At 36.1% G+C, this 18790-nt stretch overlaps 3 protein-coding genes across 6 annotated transcripts; 1 reads left to right on the top strand and 2 right to left on the bottom strand.

Annotated features, from left to right (window-relative positions):
- Positions 1 to 1267: 1267 nt before the first annotated feature.
- On the bottom strand, positions 1268 to 3266 carry LOC115722632 (uncharacterized). Its single transcript, XM_030651891.2, has 2 exons — positions 2890 to 3266; positions 1268 to 2014 (listed from the first exon to the last, which is right to left on the bottom strand). Exons 1-2 carry the CDS (start codon positions 2926 to 2928, stop codon positions 1529 to 1531), a joined length of 525 nt encoding a protein of 174 aa, XP_030507751.2. The 5' UTR covers positions 2929 to 3266; the 3' UTR covers positions 1268 to 1528.
- A 120-nt stretch (positions 3267 to 3386) lies between these two features.
- Positions 3387 to 7334, top strand: LOC115722630 (ATP-dependent (S)-NAD(P)H-hydrate dehydratase). Of its 4 annotated transcripts, none has more exons than XR_009684532.1 (13): positions 3387 to 3522; positions 3745 to 3953; positions 4257 to 4333; positions 4481 to 4590; positions 4677 to 4791; positions 5444 to 5506; positions 5615 to 5778; positions 6017 to 6078; positions 6304 to 6370; positions 6474 to 6539; positions 6644 to 6772; positions 6872 to 7098; positions 7164 to 7334. XR_009684532.1 is itself a non-coding variant. In XM_030651888.2 (12 exons), the coding sequence occupies exons 2-12, from the start codon at positions 3863 to 3865 to the stop codon at positions 6897 to 6899; spliced, it is 972 nt and encodes a 323-aa protein (XP_030507748.1). In that variant the 5' UTR covers positions 3387 to 3522; positions 3745 to 3862; the 3' UTR covers positions 6900 to 7334. The 4 variants fall into 4 exon arrangements, 2 of the variants coding, with proteins under 2 accessions (XP_030507748.1, XP_030507746.2); XR_009684531.1 differs by having other exon boundaries at positions 3389 to 3522; positions 3610 to 3953; XM_030651888.2 differs by having other exon boundaries at positions 6872 to 7334.
- Positions 7335 to 7668: 334 nt separating this feature from the next.
- LOC115722631 (nuclear transcription factor Y subunit C-9) lies at positions 7669 to 10090 on the bottom strand. The gene is made up of 2 exons (XM_030651889.2): positions 9655 to 10090; positions 7669 to 8774 (listed from the first exon to the last, which is right to left on the bottom strand). The coding sequence occupies exon 2, from the start codon at positions 8726 to 8728 to the stop codon at positions 7967 to 7969; it is 762 nt and encodes a 253-aa protein (XP_030507749.1). The 5' UTR covers positions 8729 to 8774; positions 9655 to 10090; the 3' UTR covers positions 7669 to 7966.
- Positions 10091 to 18790: the final 8700 nt, after the last annotated feature.

The following is an 18790-nucleotide window of genomic DNA, read 5'->3' as shown; positions in this document are numbered from 1 at the left end:
AATATGAGCTTAGTTATATTTAATTTTATTTTGTATATCTATTGTTTTATTTGAAAACAGATGAATAAATGACCACACTATATACAACAATTAAGGACGTAGCTCCATTACAGAAAGTTGGAAGAATAAAGTGAGAGTGTTAGAAAAATTTGAAAAGCGGACAAATAAGAGTTCGCACTCAAATATCAAAAGCTTAATGTTAGCGAGACAAAAAAGTATACGATCGGTTAATTTCTTGTTGAAATTGTCAATACTCTACTAATAAATGCTATATTTTACGAATTTTGCGCATGCTCGCGTTGCAATAATTATTATTTTATAAATATTTTTTTTCTTTAAAAATGAACACAGGGTAATGATGTTGAACCTAATAACTAATAATATTTTTTTTTAATTTTTAATTGTATCACTTTTTAATAACGTAGAAAAAAACTAGCATAAAATTTAGTATACGTGCCTCGCACGTAACTTTTTACTAGTATATATATATATATGTACACATATATAATCATATATGATGACGAGTTATGCTGTAGTATTCTAACAATAAAAGGAGTATAACAAATAACCCAGAAACTTCATGGAAAGTGGAATAATTCCACTAGCTTAATTAGCAGTGGACCATGTGCAAGAGTTGAGATCACTTGTTCAATAATTTCACTAATAGAGTCCAACTAAGATATAGAGCAATATATTTTCTTCCATATATTAATAATATGGCATATTAATCATGATAAAAGATGATTAGGTTCTAGTCACTAACTTGTAGTGCAAGAAGAACCAATGGGTTAAGATTGGAGTGGACAAAGAAGAATGCCGTACATCAAAAGTCATCAAGTGAACAGCTGAAGCACTATTATTCATTACATTGTCCCACATTCTACAATACTAAGAATGATTGTTTTTCAAATCACGGCCAAGTGTGTACACATAATTTATCATAACAGAACAGATCATGGAACTCTACCAAACATAGGACACCAATTTTTTCTTAGAGATAATGGAGATATGCCAAATATACTTATTAAATGATAATACTGCAAGTAAAGATGGCAACAATCACTACTACATTCCATTACATTCCTTGCTTTTTATTCTCTTCTTTGAAGTAACTAATACAAAAGATTGAGAATTCAATTAGAATTGAAAAAGCTAAGGGCCTATAGGAGTTATAACTCATATGGGGTCCCTTGAATTCATCTTTAGTATTCTGGGGTTTCATTTCATTCTTATTATCATGTGTGTGCTGACAGAGTCATCAAAAATATCAGTTTCAAAACTTGTGAAACAGAAAAGAGAAATAATACAAATATGATGGATTCAACCTTAAAGCGTGTCTATGAGTTGAAAGTCTATCTAATGAGATGAAAATTGACTTTTGAAGTTTGAGACTGAACTTTGCATTACAACACCCATCAGCAATAGCACAATTTAGAGACAGAAAAATCACAGCACAAAAGCTGAAACAGAAAATATTACCAAATAGCAAGAGTTTGTGTATCAGTCTATCAAACACTAAGAGCCGTAGTCAAAGATTGTGCGGTCCATGCATGAGTTGCAGCAGAAAATTCTTGCGCTCTTCAACAGGGCAACCGAAGAATGCTCTCACCTTTGATGCATTTTGAGTGAGAAAGGTGTATGCTTTATATCTCAGCCTTTTATCAACACCAAGATTCACTAACTCTGCAAAAACTTCTTCCTCTCTATAAACTTGAACTTGACTCCTTTTAGCAATAGCATTTGCTTCCCTTATTGCTTCTGCCACACTGTGAATCGCTTCTCTTATACTTTCAAACTCTCTCCTGCATACATTGTTTCCTGGTGCATTTCGTTTTTTCCCTGTCACATTTCTTTGAGGCTTATTTACATTGTGCTTACTATGATATAAGTGGTACAATTTCAAGGCATAGACTACACTACAAAGAACTTGAGCTGCAGCTGTTCTTCGTCTGCGATCCCAGTTTATCATCCAATCTTCTTCCTCGCTATCTTCCTGATTTTCTTGCCGAGTCATCTACAACACATTTTCCAGTTAAGGTTAAGGAGAAACAGTAACCCAATGCTAATTTATTTTTACTATTTCATCTAAACGATATGCTTATAACAAAATGAGCTCTAGTTCCACAAACTATACTCACAAATTAGAAATACACAAGAAAACCAGCATAAAGTTTGTTTCTTTGACCCAGGTTACAACTTTTTATTGTAGTGTTACACATATATATTATTTATGGGATAAGGAAATTGTGTAGTTAAGTAGAAATAAATAATGTATTAACGCACACGAATGTGATGTTTCGTATGAACATATTTATACATTTGTGTTAATGAAAGTGGTACAAAGCTAATTAGTAAATTATTAGTATTGCCAAGTTAGTATAAATACTTAAAAGTCATTTCACAAATGAATAGAGAATGAAATAAGAGAAAATTAAGAGTTATCCTATTAGAGTCTGGGACTGACTCGAACCAAACAGTGTAAATTGGAGATTGGCACGGTAGAGTGTGTCCAGATACATTGTATCAATTTGATACATAATCTCTGTGTTTTGCAAATATTATTGGAAGTTTTCTGTTCCTAAGTCTATCATTTCTTGAAAGTAGAGGAATTTGCCATAAAGAAAGAATGGTGATTTTGCCTATTTTACTTTCTAAAGTCGATATTATAACATATGAAGACTTGACACAAGAAACGACAAATATGACTGGAAAACGACATAGGAACTTTTCTTCTTATGAAGAACATATTGATAGATTTCATCTCAATGAATTCAGGTCATGAAAACCTGCTACTCTTCTATCTAACTGGCAAAAAATGTAGAATCTTTTTCACACATAAAATTCAATCCTATTACAATGGGAACTAAATTACATAATAAATCAACATACCTTCTCTTTCAGAGCACCAGGAGCCATAAATGTCGACATAAACTTCAATTCAATCAAAAACCAAAATACCCAATTAGAAAAGAAAAGTAAAAATAGAAAAATTAAGAGGGGTTGTGATTAACTCAGTGCTGGGTCTTGTTTCTAATATTCAGAGCTTGAGGTTGATTGGGGTTCTAAGGAAGGAGATGATGAAGAAATGGGTTCAGACTGGTCGAGAGTGACTTGGGCTTTCTCAAGGTAGGGCTTGAAACCAAGTTGCAGGGTCAAGTAACCGAATGCCAAGGCTCCAATCACCACCACACCCGATCTCATTGCATTCACCTTCGTTCTCTCTCTCATTTTTTCTTTTCTTCGCTCAACTTCCCCCACCGTACCTAGCGATCTATACAAAAGGGAAAGTATATAGGCTTGATGTTAAACGACGTCGTTTTGAGGTGGCAATAGCGTAATAATATGCCCATTTTGACCATCCAACGGTGGATCCCAAATCAAAGTCTTTTCTTTTCCCAACATATTTTTTGGGACACCCCTCTTCTAGAACAAGACAGTCCCAAATGAAAGAAAGCCATCAAATTTCGGTGAATCATTCCAGCGAGTCGGTAGTTTGTTGATTCTCGTTCTTCCAATTTAAAGGTTAGGTTTTTGTTTTGGGGATCAACTGGGTTCCTTCCTGCTTATCAATTGGTATTTTGGGTAGTGTGTTCACATTAGTTTTTGCAGGTTTTGCTTTTGTTTCGGTTGAACAATGTGTTAATTTGCAGTATGTTAGTATCTGGGTTCAGTTAGAGAAAGTATGCTTAGCAGTGCTGTTTGCTCATTCATGTTAATGAAACTTGGGGTGAATTCTGGGTTCAGTGCAACACACTGTGTATTGGCTTCCCCAGCTGTTCTCAGAAGGCAAGAGTTTTTAATAAGGTGTCTTCAAGGTTACAGTAATCAAGGTGATCAGGAAAAATTGCAAGAAGTGAAAGCTATGGGTGAACCAAATTTAGAAGCTGCTGCAGAGAACATTTTGAGAGCAATTACTCCTACTCTTGATCCCAGTAAGCATAAGGGGCAGGCAGGTAAGCTCATTAGTAGACACCTCTTTAATTTTTTGTATTTGACCCAAATATATGACATATATTTTTATATATATTTATAAGAATGTGCATGCATGTGTGCAAGTGGTAATGATGTGTGCTTTTCTGAGAGTATTCAACTATATTGCTGTACTGCTATTATGTCGTCAAGACAGCAATTGAAAAGAAAAATGCTTGTATAACCAATGCTACTTACTGGGGATACAGTGATTTTTAATATGTTCTTGTCAATTGTAAAGGTGGTTCATTATGCTAATGTGTTGTGGGATTCTCTGTGTTTCTCAGGAAAGATAGCTGTTATAGGTGGTTGTCGTGAATACACTGGTGCTCCATACTTTGCTGCTATTACTGCATTGAAAATTGTTAGTGCTCCCCCTTTCCCTTTTCTTCACTATTGCTTTCATTTCTCTTTCAACGCTTATAAAATGAAATTGAAAGGAAAACAAAGAAATGTTTTGTTTGATCTATACATGACCTTTTTGTTGTATGGAAACATCTATTTTCATTAGGGAGCGGATTTGTCCCATGTTTTCTGTACAAAAGATGCTGCCCCTGTTATAAAAAGCTACAGTCCTGAGATAATTGTGCATCCAATTTTAGAGGAGTCTTACAGTGTCAGGTGATTCTTTATCTCTTCGTCCTCCCAATTTTCTGCATATAACCTTCATTATCAATTAGTCTGATTATTGGAAGAAATGTTTTCAGGGATGAAGACAAAAAATCCATTTTGGATAAAGTTCTTGCTGAAGTTGATAAGTGGATGGAGAGATTTGATTGTCTTGTTGTTGGTCCAGGGCTGGGGAGGGATCCCTTTCTTCTGGTAAGCATTCTTCTTGACAGAATCACTACATGAGATGAATGTAGATCATCTTCTTTCTGGTTTTCATTGACGAGTTGTTGTTTTTGTAATCATCTCATTTAAACAATGCAGGAGACTTTATAGAATATTATGGCTACATAAACGCTTTCTACTGCGTTCATTGTTTTGTGGGATGCTGATATTTCTTTTTTTTTCTTTCTTTTTAGACCAAGTACTAGGCAAAGCTATCAATAAGAGAGTACACACACCATTATAAATTTTACCTGGTAGATTGAATTGTCTGTGGAATACCAAGTGTTGTTCTGTACAACTGCATACTCCTATGCCTTTTTGGTGTCCAAAATCATGATACTCGTTTTTCTGTAAACATTGCAATTTCCCTACGATTACTAGCTATGAAGACATGATAGAGCTAGTTTGGTGCATTGGACAATACTTGGGATTTGGACAATTGTCCACTACTCTTGGATCCTGATATCAACCTTACTCTTAGGCTTTGGACTAATGACTGACTTGAGTAATGCTGATACCTCTCTGTTTCGCTATTGTTTTTTTAAAACTAAGTGTCACTCCGCGTTTATAAAATTTCATTGGAATTGGATTTTTTATAATTTTATCATAAATGATTCTAACAGTTGAATGGCATGTTCAGGACTGTGTCAGCGAAATCATGAAGCATGCAAGACAATCTAATGTCCCAATTGTGGTAGATGGGGTATGTAACCAAATAAATGTACATGATTTCAGATATGTAGTTTCTGTGAGTGGATTTTACTATGGCATATACCTTTGTATTCGTATACTGATGCAAGGTCTTTCACAGGATGGACTTTTTCTTGTTACAAATTGTTTGGATCTTGTTAGTGGTTATCCCTTGGCTGTCTTGACCCCAAATGTAAATGAATATAAGCGTCTTGTACAGAAAGTACTAAGATGTGAAGTAAATGATGATGATGCTATTGGGCAATTACTATCTCTGGCCCAACAGTAAGTTTCTTCTTCAAGCTTCTCTCTGGGTTGTCGCAAAGCTGAACACTTCAATAGTACTTATATTAGAGTATTTCGGACTTCGGCCGTTACTTTTGAAATGCACTCAAATGTTCTTGCAATACTTCTTTAGGATCACTCTTATAATATGTCGTATACTACTCTTCAAATTAATAGTTTTGGTTGCATGCTAGTTGTTGTTTAGAACTTACTAAAGTTTGAGGCCATTCTTGATCAGGATTGGTGGTGTAACTATCCTCAGGAAGGGAAAATGTGACCTTATTACTGATGGCGAAACAGGTTTGTAACGCTGTATCTTTTTGTTCCTATTATTGATTACATGACCCTAATAAGATCTTGTTTGTATAAAATTATTTCATTCATGGATTAAGAATTAAGATGGCCATGTCCGTATTATCATTTGTTTTAAAAGAGTTTAACAATAACTAGTATTGGTTTTTCAGCATCACTAATTTCCCATGCTTGTCCTAACTGAGCACCTTCTGATATAAACTCTTTATGCAGTTACATCAGTTAGCATCTATGGTTCTCCTCGACGCTGTGGGGGGCAGGGTGATATACTTTCTGGAAGGCAAGTGATTGTTTTTAATTTTTAGGTCGTCTTTCTAAGGAATACATTACTATTTCCTCTAACACGAGTGATGGTCATTCTCCTCTCCTTCCGCTCGTTTCAGTGTGGCTGTATTCACATCCTGGGCTCGACAATTAGTCTCATCTTCAGATAGGAACACAAGCATAAGGTTAATTTGTTCAAGTTCTGCTCCAATCTTTGTCTTATGCTAATCTTTCCCGACAAATCATCGCTTAACATCATTATGTGTTTGTGTTTTATGTAACGCTGCAGTCCAAGGAATCCCACAATGTTAGGATGCATTGCTGCATCCACTTTGTTGAGGAAAGCTGCTTCACATGCATTTAATGTCAAGAAAAGATCAACTCTGACTACTGATATCATTGAGTATTTAGGAAGAAGGTAAAAGTCTCTCCTTGCTAAAGAAAAAAAAAAGTAAAAAAGTCGCGCATGCTCGTCTTGAGCACACACCCTAATGCCTTTTTCTTTTCTTTTTGGCAGTTTGGACGATATCAGTCCAGTTAGTTGATGTGTTGAGTGCTGAAATGCTAGTTTTGCTTGTTCTCCTCTTCCAGTGCTGAGTTTTATGTTGTAAAAAGAAAAGAAGCTCACTCATAAATGCCACATAAGTGTTTGGTTGCTAAGGGCCATTGGCCAATGATGGTTTGATTTATTGCCATTGGCTACAGCACGTTTCTCTACAGTTTAAAACATGTTCATTCGCTTAAGTTTTAAATAGAAAATACCAAAGGGCACAGTATTGGTGTCAAGTGTGAACACCACATATTGACAGAGTTTGGATAAAATTGAGTGGACATATGTAGCACCATATTTGCATATACACATATTAAGCTTCAGGCCGACATTATAGGCAGTAGAGAGTTAAGACCTCGTATTATTGTACCTCCAAAAAAGATATCAAAGAAAGACCTTATATTTTTAATATTATTATTAGTTTCTTCTCCTTATGGTTTATACACACAATCTTTCTTTTTAGGCCACATGAAGGCATCTTCTGCCGACACTAGAAAGTAGAAAGTAGAAAGCCATCTCTTTCACCACCACCACTACTATTACTACCAGGATTTTAAACAAAGTGACGTGGCCATTTTGGAGAACAAATTATTCTTCTAGAGCAATTATTTAGTGTTAAACCCTTTCCCCTAGAACTACATCTGAGATTTTATTTGAAAAAGAAAAAAAAAACATGTGAGAAGGTGTTTGGCTGAAATAACATTAGCAAAAGCAAATCAATCATAACACAAGAAAAGACAGGTTAAACAAAAGACGATTTGATGTTGAAAAAGAAAAAAAAAAGAATTGACATAAATAGAGAAAGCTATAATCTTACATCTAATGTGAAGATAGACATAACTATCTACAGTACCAAGCACCTTTGAAGGATTTTTTTATCATGTATTACCACCAATAAGAACAAGCACTGTGTATCTCTCCCGCTGAGAATTAAAGTGTTTAATTGATATTGTATTCAAGACAAATAACTATTGACTGTTGACCCACCTGCAACTATGATATATAGTGAAAATTCACAACTCTTTCAGCTGTATACTCCAAGCCAAACAAACCCTGTTCCACTCAAGAATCATTGGGGGGTTGTTGTTGATGTGGCCATGTTGGCTGATTCATGTAAGGACGAGCCTGTTGTTGCCCGTACACAGCTTGATCCATCACAGGCTTTCCAACCATCATACCTGGGGGAGCAACCTGGGGAGCAGCATAGTAGTAAGGGACACCATCAGCTGGACCAGCAACAGGGAGGCTCCCTCTAGGAACTGAAGCAAGCACTTCGTCTTTCAGATCCTCTCTCGGGACAATATCAACCAGAAAGTCGAATATATCAGTCCTTGTGATTGCAGCTGCAATGTCATTCTTTTGAAGCGTTCGCCTCTTGTTCTCCTCTGTGTGATTCCAAGAACGAAGTGTTAACTCTAGAATGAACATCTCGCACGCCCTGGCGAATATGACAGGAGCTTCAGCTGATATCATCCTCACATCTTCATCAGCCTTCATGATTTTCTTGATCCGAGCCAAAGGCAAACTATGGTTCTTGAAATCGCTAGACTGCTCAATCTCTTGATATTGATTTGCCCAGAAAGTCCTGAGTTGTTGCTGCAGCTGCTCTTGTTGCTGCTGATGGATATGCTGATAAGCAAGTTGGTGTTGAGCGAGCTGAGGTGAAGCAGACGGGCCTGCTGATTGAGTAGGACTCTGCAATAACCCAACTGATCCACCTGAAGATGGCCCCATCATTTTGTTAGATTGATAAGGGTTTACGCCATAAGCTTGATTACCAGTCATCGCTGTGCGCTGCCCATGTCCATGCCCTTGTTGATCCATAACTATAAAGCTAGTTTAAAAGTTCCCTTATGTCACCCTTCTTTTACTGAAATTAAAGAAAGAAAAAAAAAGAACACATTCAAATCTAAACCATAAAGTACTTCAAAAAGATAGAAAAATAAACCCTGAAGTAAGTTGTAATCAATTTCAATAAGTAGTTCTACTTTTTAATCCACGATATGTTAGGCAAGATCAAAAATCAGAAGGATTAGTAAAGGGAAACATAATATCCCAATTCTTAAACAACTCAAGTAAATCGTAACTGTATATTCCTCTCATCTTCTCCAGCAGTATAAGAAATAAGTTTATAGATCATGAGCTCTAAAATACAGTGCTAATGAAAAACCAACTTATAGTAAAAGTCTAGAGAAGAAAAAAGAAAACTAAGGAGGCTTTCAAACCCAGCTAGCAAGCTATATAGCCATGATAGTCTAAACCAAACACAGCCTTTAATAAATCAGCAGCTAGAAACTAACAAGAATAGAAGAGACTTGCAAATTATTCAATAACTTTAACTTGTATTCGCACAACTTTCTTAGGCTCTATAAGCTAACCGGGTCAACTCATAACTCTATGCTCACCAACTCAGTGAGTCATCTTAGATAAACAACACCACCAACCCCATAACCATAATCTGGGTTTTGACCTCTTTCCCGTAAACACATATTCATATACCTACTTTTTAGCAAACACATAGTAAAATACAACCAATTTATCATCACACTACCAAACTTCCCCTGAAAAGAACAGAAGAAGAAAATAAATCCAAGAAAAAGAAAACTTTTTAAAAACAAAAAGGCGATCTCCCCTCCTGAGAGTTTAAAATTCCAATAATTTAAAATAACATAATAATAAAAATAAAAATAAAAAAAATGATCTTTCAACACAGCAAGGAAATTTAGGTCGAACATATATAAATATAGTACCTTTAAGTCGATTTCTGACTTAAAATTCTGAGTGTTCTTCAACCAACCAAGAGAACCCTAAAAAGGATCAGAGAAGAAGAGAGAAAGTTGGGAAATAGAAAGAGAAAAAGAAAATAAAGTTTGAGAGAATATTGGGTATAAATTTGAAGCATAAAGGATGAATATATGTATATATTGTTGGGCAAAGAGTATTATGGCATATATTTAGAAAATTAATGAAAGAGTTGGGTTGGGTGGAAGGTGGGAAGAGTGGAAGCAAAGAGAGAGAGAGAGAGAGAGAGTGGGAGTTTTAATGTGAGCTTAAGGAAGGACTTCCTTTGGTAATGGTTCCACTAAGAAAAAGCGCCAGTTGAATTTTAGTTGGTTCTCTCAACTATTATAACTTTCCCTTTGACTTTTTTCTCCTTCCAACCCAATATTTTTATTATTATTATTTTGTTTGAGAAATCACCTTATGACAATCATTTAATTGTCCAACTAAAATAAAGATATATAAAATTAGAATATGAATTACTACAACTAAAATAATTTATATAAGATTAAATTATCTTAAAAATTTAGACAAAATAACTTGAGACTACTTTCAAGAGACATTCAATATAACTAACCAATTAGCACACTATACAATGATAATATTACAAATTTTTAAATTAAAGATAAAACCCAATTATTATTTTGACGAGAGAACTTATCTTTGAAGCTTTTTTTACTCAGCGTGTCACCATTGTATAGAAACTAATTTGTTATGTCCAATTATTAGAGCAAAATCTTCTAAGGTAGAAATATACTAATCAATTAAACCTACACTACATAAAATTTGAGAGATTAATCAAATTTAATAAATTAATTCTCAATTAAAATTAACTATTTTGCCAAAAAACAAACACAATTAACTAACAAAAATGATAAAACAAGAGAGAAAATTTCTCAAAATTATTAGATATAATTAAAAGTAAAATTTAAAACTTATTTGTGAAAATTTTTAGTAGCACCCTTTGAGGTTGTATTCACTATCAAACGAGTCAACAACATACAATAAAATAGCCAAATAATATGATACAAAATATTCAAAAAAAAAAAAGGTACAAACTAGCCAAAAAATATGGCACAAACTAACAATAATAATAATTATGAATGTTATTAATATTAATCAAGCAATATTAATAAAAGATAATTGACTAAAAAATACAAAATAAAATTAAATAATATTAAACAAACAATTCTTTTTTAAAATTCTACCATAAATAAATCTCTCTGTACTTAAAAAGCAATATTTTTATTATTTTTTTTAATATATATTCAAGTATATTTTATATTCACAACTCAATACCTATTATAAGATCGTTTTTATTTAAATATAGTGTCAAATTTAACACAAAAATATTTAAGCAAAAAACACAAAACAAAAAAAAAAAAAGAAATGTTATATTTCACTCAATATTTTAATTGTATTCCAATACGTAAATTCTTATAACAAATATCATTAACGATCATTAATCAAATTAAATATTTTAAAAATTGATTAATAATAACATTATAATTAAAAAATATGCATTAAAACTTATAATTAGTGATTAATAACAAAACTATAAGTATAAAATTGTATGTGTTGTATAGAATGACAGAACAAGGCAAAATAGAGAGAGAGAAAAGAACCAGAGAAAGAATGCAAAAGCTTGAATTGTATTGAATCAGGACTAAGCCTTTTATACACAGAGTACACACAAGATGAATAAAAGAAAACATCTTAACTACCTTAACAGAATTAACTGAAATATTAACTAAAAACAGAAATCAGTTAATACTGTTTACATCCCCCCTCAAACGAAAAGGGGTATTAACCATTTTGAGTTTGGACTTAAGGTAGATAAACCTATCTATAGACAAAGGCTTAGTAAGTAAGTCTGCCACTTGATCAATGCTTGGTACAAAATGAACAGATAAATGCTTGGCCAGAATTTGATCCCTTACAAAATGTAAATCGATTTCAATATGCTTAGAACGAGTATGGAAGACCGGATTAGCTGCAAGAGCAGCAACACTCTGGTTATCAACCCAGATAACAGGGAATTGAGAACAAGTGATGTGCAATTTAGATAGCAAAGAGACAATCCATTTGATTTCAGCTGCGGTATTGGCCAAAGCACGGAACTCACTTTCAGTGCTGGACCTAGCAACGACCTGTTGCTTTTTAGCTGACCAGCTAATCAAACTATCACCCAAATATACCAGATATCCCCTAGTTGAACGTCTGTCATCAATGCACGAAGCCCAGTCGACATCAGAATAGCTGGTGACAGTGAGAGATGTTGCTGGTTTGATCAATAATCCTTCTGAGATGGTACCTTTAAGATACCTTAACAAACGTTTACAGGCAAGGGATGCTTGGTTGCCAAGTATCCTTCTTGACGTGATGCCAGAAACAACGGGATCAAATTCGGGACCAAGGCTATTTAGAACTTGTAACACAAGATCTTGATCATCTATTGGTGAACCAGCTATGGCAAGAGAGTCGGCAAGACTTTGAACCTTATCGATGAACTCAGAAATGGAGAGGCCACCTTTCTGGACATAAGAAAACTGACCTTTGAGCTGAAGACGACGAGCCTTCGTTTGAGAAGTGAACTTATGTTCAAGGGCACGCCAGACAGAGTGAGATGTAGTATAGTTTGCAACGGATGCAAGAACAGATTCAGACATCGATGAGCGGAGCCAAGATAGCAGGAGTTAGTCTTTCTTTCGCCATTGAATGTATACAGGGTTTGGAGTGTTGTCAACGAGATGTTGAGGTGGGGGAACTCCTGTGAACAAGATCTCATCGAGATCGTGGCCAATGACAGTAAGGGTGACTTGAGATTTCCATGACAGAAAATTTGCACGATTGAGTTTAACTGTGAGGGAAGAAGACAACGAGTTTAAGAATGGATTCCAAGATCCATTGGCAGCGGATTGTACGGCAGGGGCCTGAGGATCGGAGGTTGACGACGACATAGTCTTGAGTCAAGACTTCTGATACCATATAGAATGACAGAACAAGGCAAAACAGAGAGAGAGAGAGAAAAGAACCAGAGAAAGAATGCAAAAGCTTGAATTGTATTGAATAAGGACTAAGCCTTTTATATACAGAGTACACACAAGATGAATGAAAGAAAACAACTTAACTACCTTAACAGAATTAACTGAAATATTAACTAAAAACAGAAATCAGTTAATACTGTTTACATGTTGCTCTGAATCTGATACAATACTACATTTCGGCTCAAATTTAGTACATTGTTTGAGAACTAATTTCTTGAAAAAATACTAAAATATAGTAGTACATTATTATTTTAGCATTTCATTAAAAATGCTCTTAGAGATATCTTTTATTAATGGATTTTTGTTTTGAGTTTGTTGTATCTTATATATTTTTTTTATAAATTATTTTTGTGTTTAGAAATAATTGTGTAACTACTGTGTAATTATTACCTTCAGATACAGTGTTTATTAAGATGTCAAATAATAATTACATATAAGTTCTCATTTTCATGTTTGACAATAAATTATTAATTATATACAAAAATAATATTAATCATGGACCAAAATAGTAATATTTTATGATTATATGATGTATTATTTATATATGGGGTAAAGCTATATTTGAAGATGAAGGTCGTTGGCTCATTAGTGATGGAACTAATGTTTTCATCCATCATGATTGGTGGATCCCTAATTTGGATGGTAATAAGTCTTTCTCTCCTTGTTGCTTACGTGATGATGCTACTGTTAAGGATCTTTTGATGTCTAATGGGTGTTGGAATGCATCTCTAGTTAAGAGCTCTTTCTCTCCGCATGAGGCAAGTGCTATTCTTGCCATACCTAGGGACAATATCCCTATGTATGATAATATGGTTTGACATTTTCAGAGATCAGGTCTTTACTCAGTCCTGAGTGGGTATTGGAATACTATACGTATTCTTGGCATTGGGCAAGGCTCTAGTTCTAAGGGTAATTCTGTCTTATGGAATAAAGTTTGGTAATTACATCTCCCTATGAAGATCAAGCATTTTCTATAGAAGGCTTGTTGGATTAAAATCCTATTGTGGATACATATGTATAATGTATATGCTATTATAAAGTGTGATACAAAATTAAGTGACCAATTATGTTATTGGTATCAAAAGGGTATTAAATTGTCATGAAAATAATGTGTAGATACCATAAGTTAATTTATAATTTGTTGAGGGGCCAAATTATCATCACTCGAGCCTCACCAAGATATTTCTCTTGTAGAAGGCTGCTTAACACTTCAACAAGGGATTTTATTTTGGCTTTGATCCTTTAACAAATGTCCTCATGAGATGCGTTAACTCAAGCCACATACTCATTGTACTTTTTCTTGTACATGTTTTCATATTTTGTCTCGACTTCATTAAATGCTCATTGATGGTAGTCTTTAGCTTTTGTCCTCATTTTTCAATCTAAGTAGTGGCTTGGACTTTGATATCTTTGATTATTGAAGTTAGAGCTTTGTTCTTAGCCTAAGCCTGCTCAAGCTCTACAACCATAGTGCCAACTTCCTAGGAAGCCCTCTCCACGATTGGAGCCATTTGATATAACAAAGCAATACATGTCAACACATAATACAACAACAAAATAACAATATAGGACCTAAAGTGACGTGCTTACCCCAAAAACTTGCTGTTTAACTGCGTGAGACAAGGTAATAGGGTTAGAGCTTCTACCTATAGCCCACTTCTCTACTGTTAGGTAGCAAATTCTGTTTGCCACTTGTTCAATAATTCTGCAACAAAAGGCATCACATTAGTCCCAATCCTAAGTACCAAATACCTGCTTAAGGCAGTAGAATCTACTACTGGTCTGAGACTATTGCAGCGCCCCCTCTGCTATTTTAGCCTACCTCCTTGATTGGATGAGGGTGGACCTTCTCTGAACTATTGCCACTTCTTTGTCATGATGCCCCTTGAGGTATTGATGAGTTTCCTCCACTTTCTTTAGGACCTCGACGTTAATTTCTTTGGGGCACAAATGCCATTTGAAGTTAAGAGAGGGGACCGATAGAAGGGTAGTAGATGCCTACTTTTGTGGCTGTTGCTATTGCTGATCTTACTGAAGAGGTTGTGGAAGTGGCTATTATGTTGGTTGCTGAGCTTGCAGTTGTTGTGGTTGGTGAGGTTGGATTTGTTTCGTCTACTGTTGTTGCTGGTCCTATTGTTGTGATGGCTGTGCCTATTTTTCTTGTGATGGTTGTACTGGTCTTTAATGTGGATGGTAGAGTTTTTGTTGCTATTTTGGTTGTTGTGATTGGGATGGTTACTGCTTGGTTTGTTATTGTCTTGGGATCTCAACCTGCCTCAGATCTCCTTCTCCCCCCGGAGACTGCTACCCCATTACTACCACCTTTGCCTTCTTGGCTACCTTCTTAGAGCCAGTAGGAGGAAGGGGACACTTAGCAGATGTAGCTACTTTCTTGGGGAACACAAAACCTTCCCCACTCTCATCTGATGGCATAGTGGCTTCCATGCCATCTTGGGTTACCTTAGGGGAAGTTATCCCGAAAGGAACCTTTTGAGGAGCCGAACTGAGTTGTTGAAGAGATAGAACCTCTAGAACTCTTCCTCCACTTGAAATTACCTGACTTTGGGAAGCATCTCCCACTTTTGCTTAGGTTTTCTCTGCCCCAACAAAGGTCTTCTTAACAGGCAGAGTCCCTTGGACACCGAACGAAGGGCGAGTGCTTGGAGTCCTTGGTTTACGAGCCTTTTTCACCCTGCTTTTAGTTTTACCCTTGTCTTTACCTCCATCAATCTCTAAAGGTCCTTGGCCCCCAAAAGCAACCTTAGCCTGGGCAATGTTTTGGTTGATGGAGCCCATAATTGACTTCAGCATTGTTGCCTCTAGTGCCTCTACAACATTAAAAATCCATAATATTGTTAGAAAACAATAACTAAATATTGAAACCAAGTATATGTAATTAGGCGTAAGCATAAGATAGGACTCTGGCAGATTCAACCATTAGGAGAGCTATTATATGGCTTTATGTGAGCAAATAAAACTACGTCCTCTCGATTCATAAAGATTCCATGCTCTCTAAAACCCGAGAAAGACATTGACTAAAAAGGATCTACGTTTACCATTTCGGGCGATATTGGGATTACTTGGCCTTTTAAAGATTTCATCTATCCTATCAACGTAACTCTTCATAGGATACTTAAGAGGACCTGAAGTGCAAAAAATAATAATCAAAGCCCCCTTGATCCACTCGAGCCATTTGGTCCAAAATGGGGGTACAAAGTAAGAGGAAGGGCCTATTACCTCTTCCGGAGGTTTTGGCTATAGGGGTGCCCTTGTCCAAGTATGCGACATCAAACCTTTTTGCAATTTCTTCTTCTTTGGTCATATAGTTTGGATGGCGACGTGCTCAGTCTGTCATCATACGTACGTCCTCTTTAAGGGCCCCCTTCATGATCTGAGAGATCCCAACGACGATATTTTCCTTGACCTCCAGGGAAATGTAACCAAGGCCCCTATGGCTGATATTATTGACACTCTAAAATTTGGCTATGTGCCCATATTCACAGAGCAACTTAGTGGTAACTAGGTTACTCACATTTAGAGCGATATCCGGAATGGGGTTGTTTAGGGTCAATATTTTCATCAAACTCTCTCACAAGAGCTTGAGGTATAGGTGTTGTCACAAATGAAAAAAATTCCATTAGTCATAAATTTAAAGTGAGAAAATAATATTAAATGGAGACAAAGGAAAAAGGTTCTTACATGGAGTTTTGAAGTCCAAAGAGAGGTTCAACACCCTCTTCATTGGGAAACCAGTGGAGAAAAACCAGTACTCCTGAAGGTTAGGAGAATGTGATGTTGTGCTGATAGGCAACACACGTCTAGGTACTTCTCAGTTTGTAAAACCCAACCTTGAATTTTTTGTTACAAATGGGTTGAGGCTTGATGTCATAATAGTACAAAATCTCTTTTGGACTTGGAACTCCAGCGTTCCCCATCTCACATAACACGTACCACCCATATAACAACTTATAAGACGGTGGAATCAACTGGAAAAGAGCAATTCTGATCTTTGTGTAGTGTTTCGCAAAATAAGTCCTCAGGGGTAAGTGTGCCCAGCTTGAGATGTGGGCCCAGCTCCAGGCGTTGAACCCATCTGTGCTTCAGGAAGAAGATTCTCCTGTGACTTATAACCTGTTCCACACCAGTCTAGGAATGTTACTGACTCCTCCCTCAGTAGAAAATTTCTCCATCATGCCATACACCTTGAATTTGTTGACGTTTTAATCCATCTCCCAAATGTACTAGCTATACACGATTGAGGCTGGGGGTGGAGCCTCCACCTTAGCCTTTGTCTTGGTTTTCTTTTAATTTCCTTTAAAAGCAGCTTCAAGGGTAGGATCTTGTTGAGGTCCCTCTGCCGGAGCCTCAACCTTTACTTCCTCAAGGTCCATGACCTCAAGATTAAACTCGTCGTTGAGACCATCCACTGGAAAAGAAAAGAAAAAAGAAATCTAAGAAATTAAATACCCTATATCTTAAGGACAGTAAGGATATTGGGGAAGGCCTCCCCTAAAATTGCTCGGATTGGACCCATCACCTGGAAGCGTATTCCTTACAGAATGTTGCCTCTGAATATCAAGTCGGGAACCCATGGAAAATCATAGGACAACGAGAAGTTAAAAAATAACCCCATTTGAAGCCCTAATGACTCCAAATGGGTAAACAAAGAACAACCTAAATTCATGAAAATTAACCCTGCAAGGTTCAAGCTTTCGAACCTATTTACTATTTACCAAGAAAACGCAAGACAATATCATTCCTAAACAGTTCCATACCTAGTAATCTTCTAAACACTCTTTCTAATGGTCACATGCAAAAATAATCCAGAACATAGCTTGAACGAAAATTTCTACCCTAGTGTGAAATTGAAAAATTTAACCAGTTCAAAAAACGTCTTACTTGTATTGTGGTTCAAAGAAAGGAGATGGTTGCTATGGAGGGTTTGAAAGTCGCGTGCCTAACTAATAACTTGGTCGAAGCCTACCTAAACGTCAAAACCTTCGTCTGATTGGGGGTGGTTCGTACTGAGAACTAGAGGTAGTGTGTCTGGGAAATTTCTTGCTCAAATTCGCAGAAGGTGATTCATGATGGTATCAAAACTCTCGTACATCCGCTGGTGAAAATGGGGCTTGGGTTTGAAGTTTTTCGGTCTTAAGTTCTGAGAAGTAAAACTTTAGTTCGAATTTGAAAGTGAAGGGATTCAAAAAGCTTGAAAAGGGTGAAAAAAGAAAATGATAGGGGTTTTGTGCCTATTTATAATGGAGAAATCAGTCCATGTGATTGAAAATCAAAGGCCTAGATCAAATCAGCTAAAAAACACAAAGCTATCTAATGGTTAGGGAGTTGAGAAGACTATATTTAATGCTCTTTGGCAAAATCAAGGCATTTAATCATCATCATTATTTGCCTTGGGCCCCCTACGCATTAAAGAGTCATCACATCATAACTCTGCCACCATTTGACTTTTCCTGGAATAAATGTGCTTCCTGCATGCATGTACTATTCACAGATCCGAAGGATGTATGACAAGTGTGCACTACCAGTTGTTTACCATAAAAGTTTTTGATCTCTCAACTACTAAGTGCAGGATGAAAGAGATGCTCCTACATTCTCAAGATTTGCCCACGTATCCCAAGTGTACCCTGGTAATCTTGAAGGAGACTGCAAGCTTCCACCACTCAAGAGTCCGAAAAGCTTGGGGATAAATATTATCCACGTTTCAGGATGAAGGACACATGACAAAAGGTAGAAGGCAATGGCCTAAGTAACTACCAATTAAGTCCCCTTAATTGGAGAAAGTCGCGGAAAGACTAAACAAATTTTGGAGAGGTCTAAATCCTAGAAAGGCCCAAAAATTTACCACAAGGGAAATTACCGTCTGGGACCTGGAAGCCCTGTCATCCATTCAGGACCCGAAGTAGACCAAATCAACTAAGCTAATAGGGAGACACATGGGATTCATAAGAAGGGTATAAGGAGGATGTCAATTGCACAAGGAAAATCAGAAGCTTATCATGAAGCGATAGTCGTATGACTCTTGTGATGGTTATACTTTTAT

This window comes from Cannabis sativa, chromosome 9, assembly GCF_029168945.1.
Source record: "Cannabis sativa cultivar Pink pepper isolate KNU-18-1 chromosome 9, ASM2916894v1, whole genome shotgun sequence".
Lineage (NCBI taxonomy): Eukaryota > Viridiplantae > Streptophyta > Magnoliopsida > Rosales > Cannabaceae > Cannabis > Cannabis sativa.
Note: the sequence above shows the minus strand (reverse complement) of the source record. Positions and strands in the feature narration are given on the sequence as shown.

What these genes read in the sequence shown, in the direction of transcription:
- LOC115722631 (XM_030651889.2), bottom strand. Translation starts at nt 8,728, where the DNA reads ATGGATCAACAAGGGCATGGACATGGGCAGCGCACAGCGATGACTGGT.
- LOC115722630 (XM_030651886.2), top strand. Translation starts at nt 3,683, where the DNA reads ATGCTTAGCAGTGCTGTTTGCTCATTCATGTTAATGAAACTTGGGGTG. An exon ending in GGAGGGATCCCTTTCTTCTG is followed by an intron (nt 4,792 to 5,443) that starts GTAAGCATTCTT and finishes TGGCATGTTCAG; the next exon opens with GACTGTGTCAGCGAAATCAT. An exon ending in GGTGATATACTTTCTGGAAG is followed by an intron (nt 6,371 to 6,473) that starts GCAAGTGATTGT and finishes CGCTCGTTTCAG; the next exon opens with TGTGGCTGTATTCACATCCT.
- LOC115722632 (XM_030651891.2), bottom strand. Translation starts at nt 2,928, where the DNA reads ATGTCGACATTTATGGCTCCTGGTGCTCTGAAAGAGAAG. An exon ending in CTGGTGCTCTGAAAGAGAAG is followed by an intron (nt 2,015 to 2,889) that starts GTATGTTGATTT and finishes AATGTGTTGTAG; the next exon opens with ATGACTCGGCAAGAAAATCA.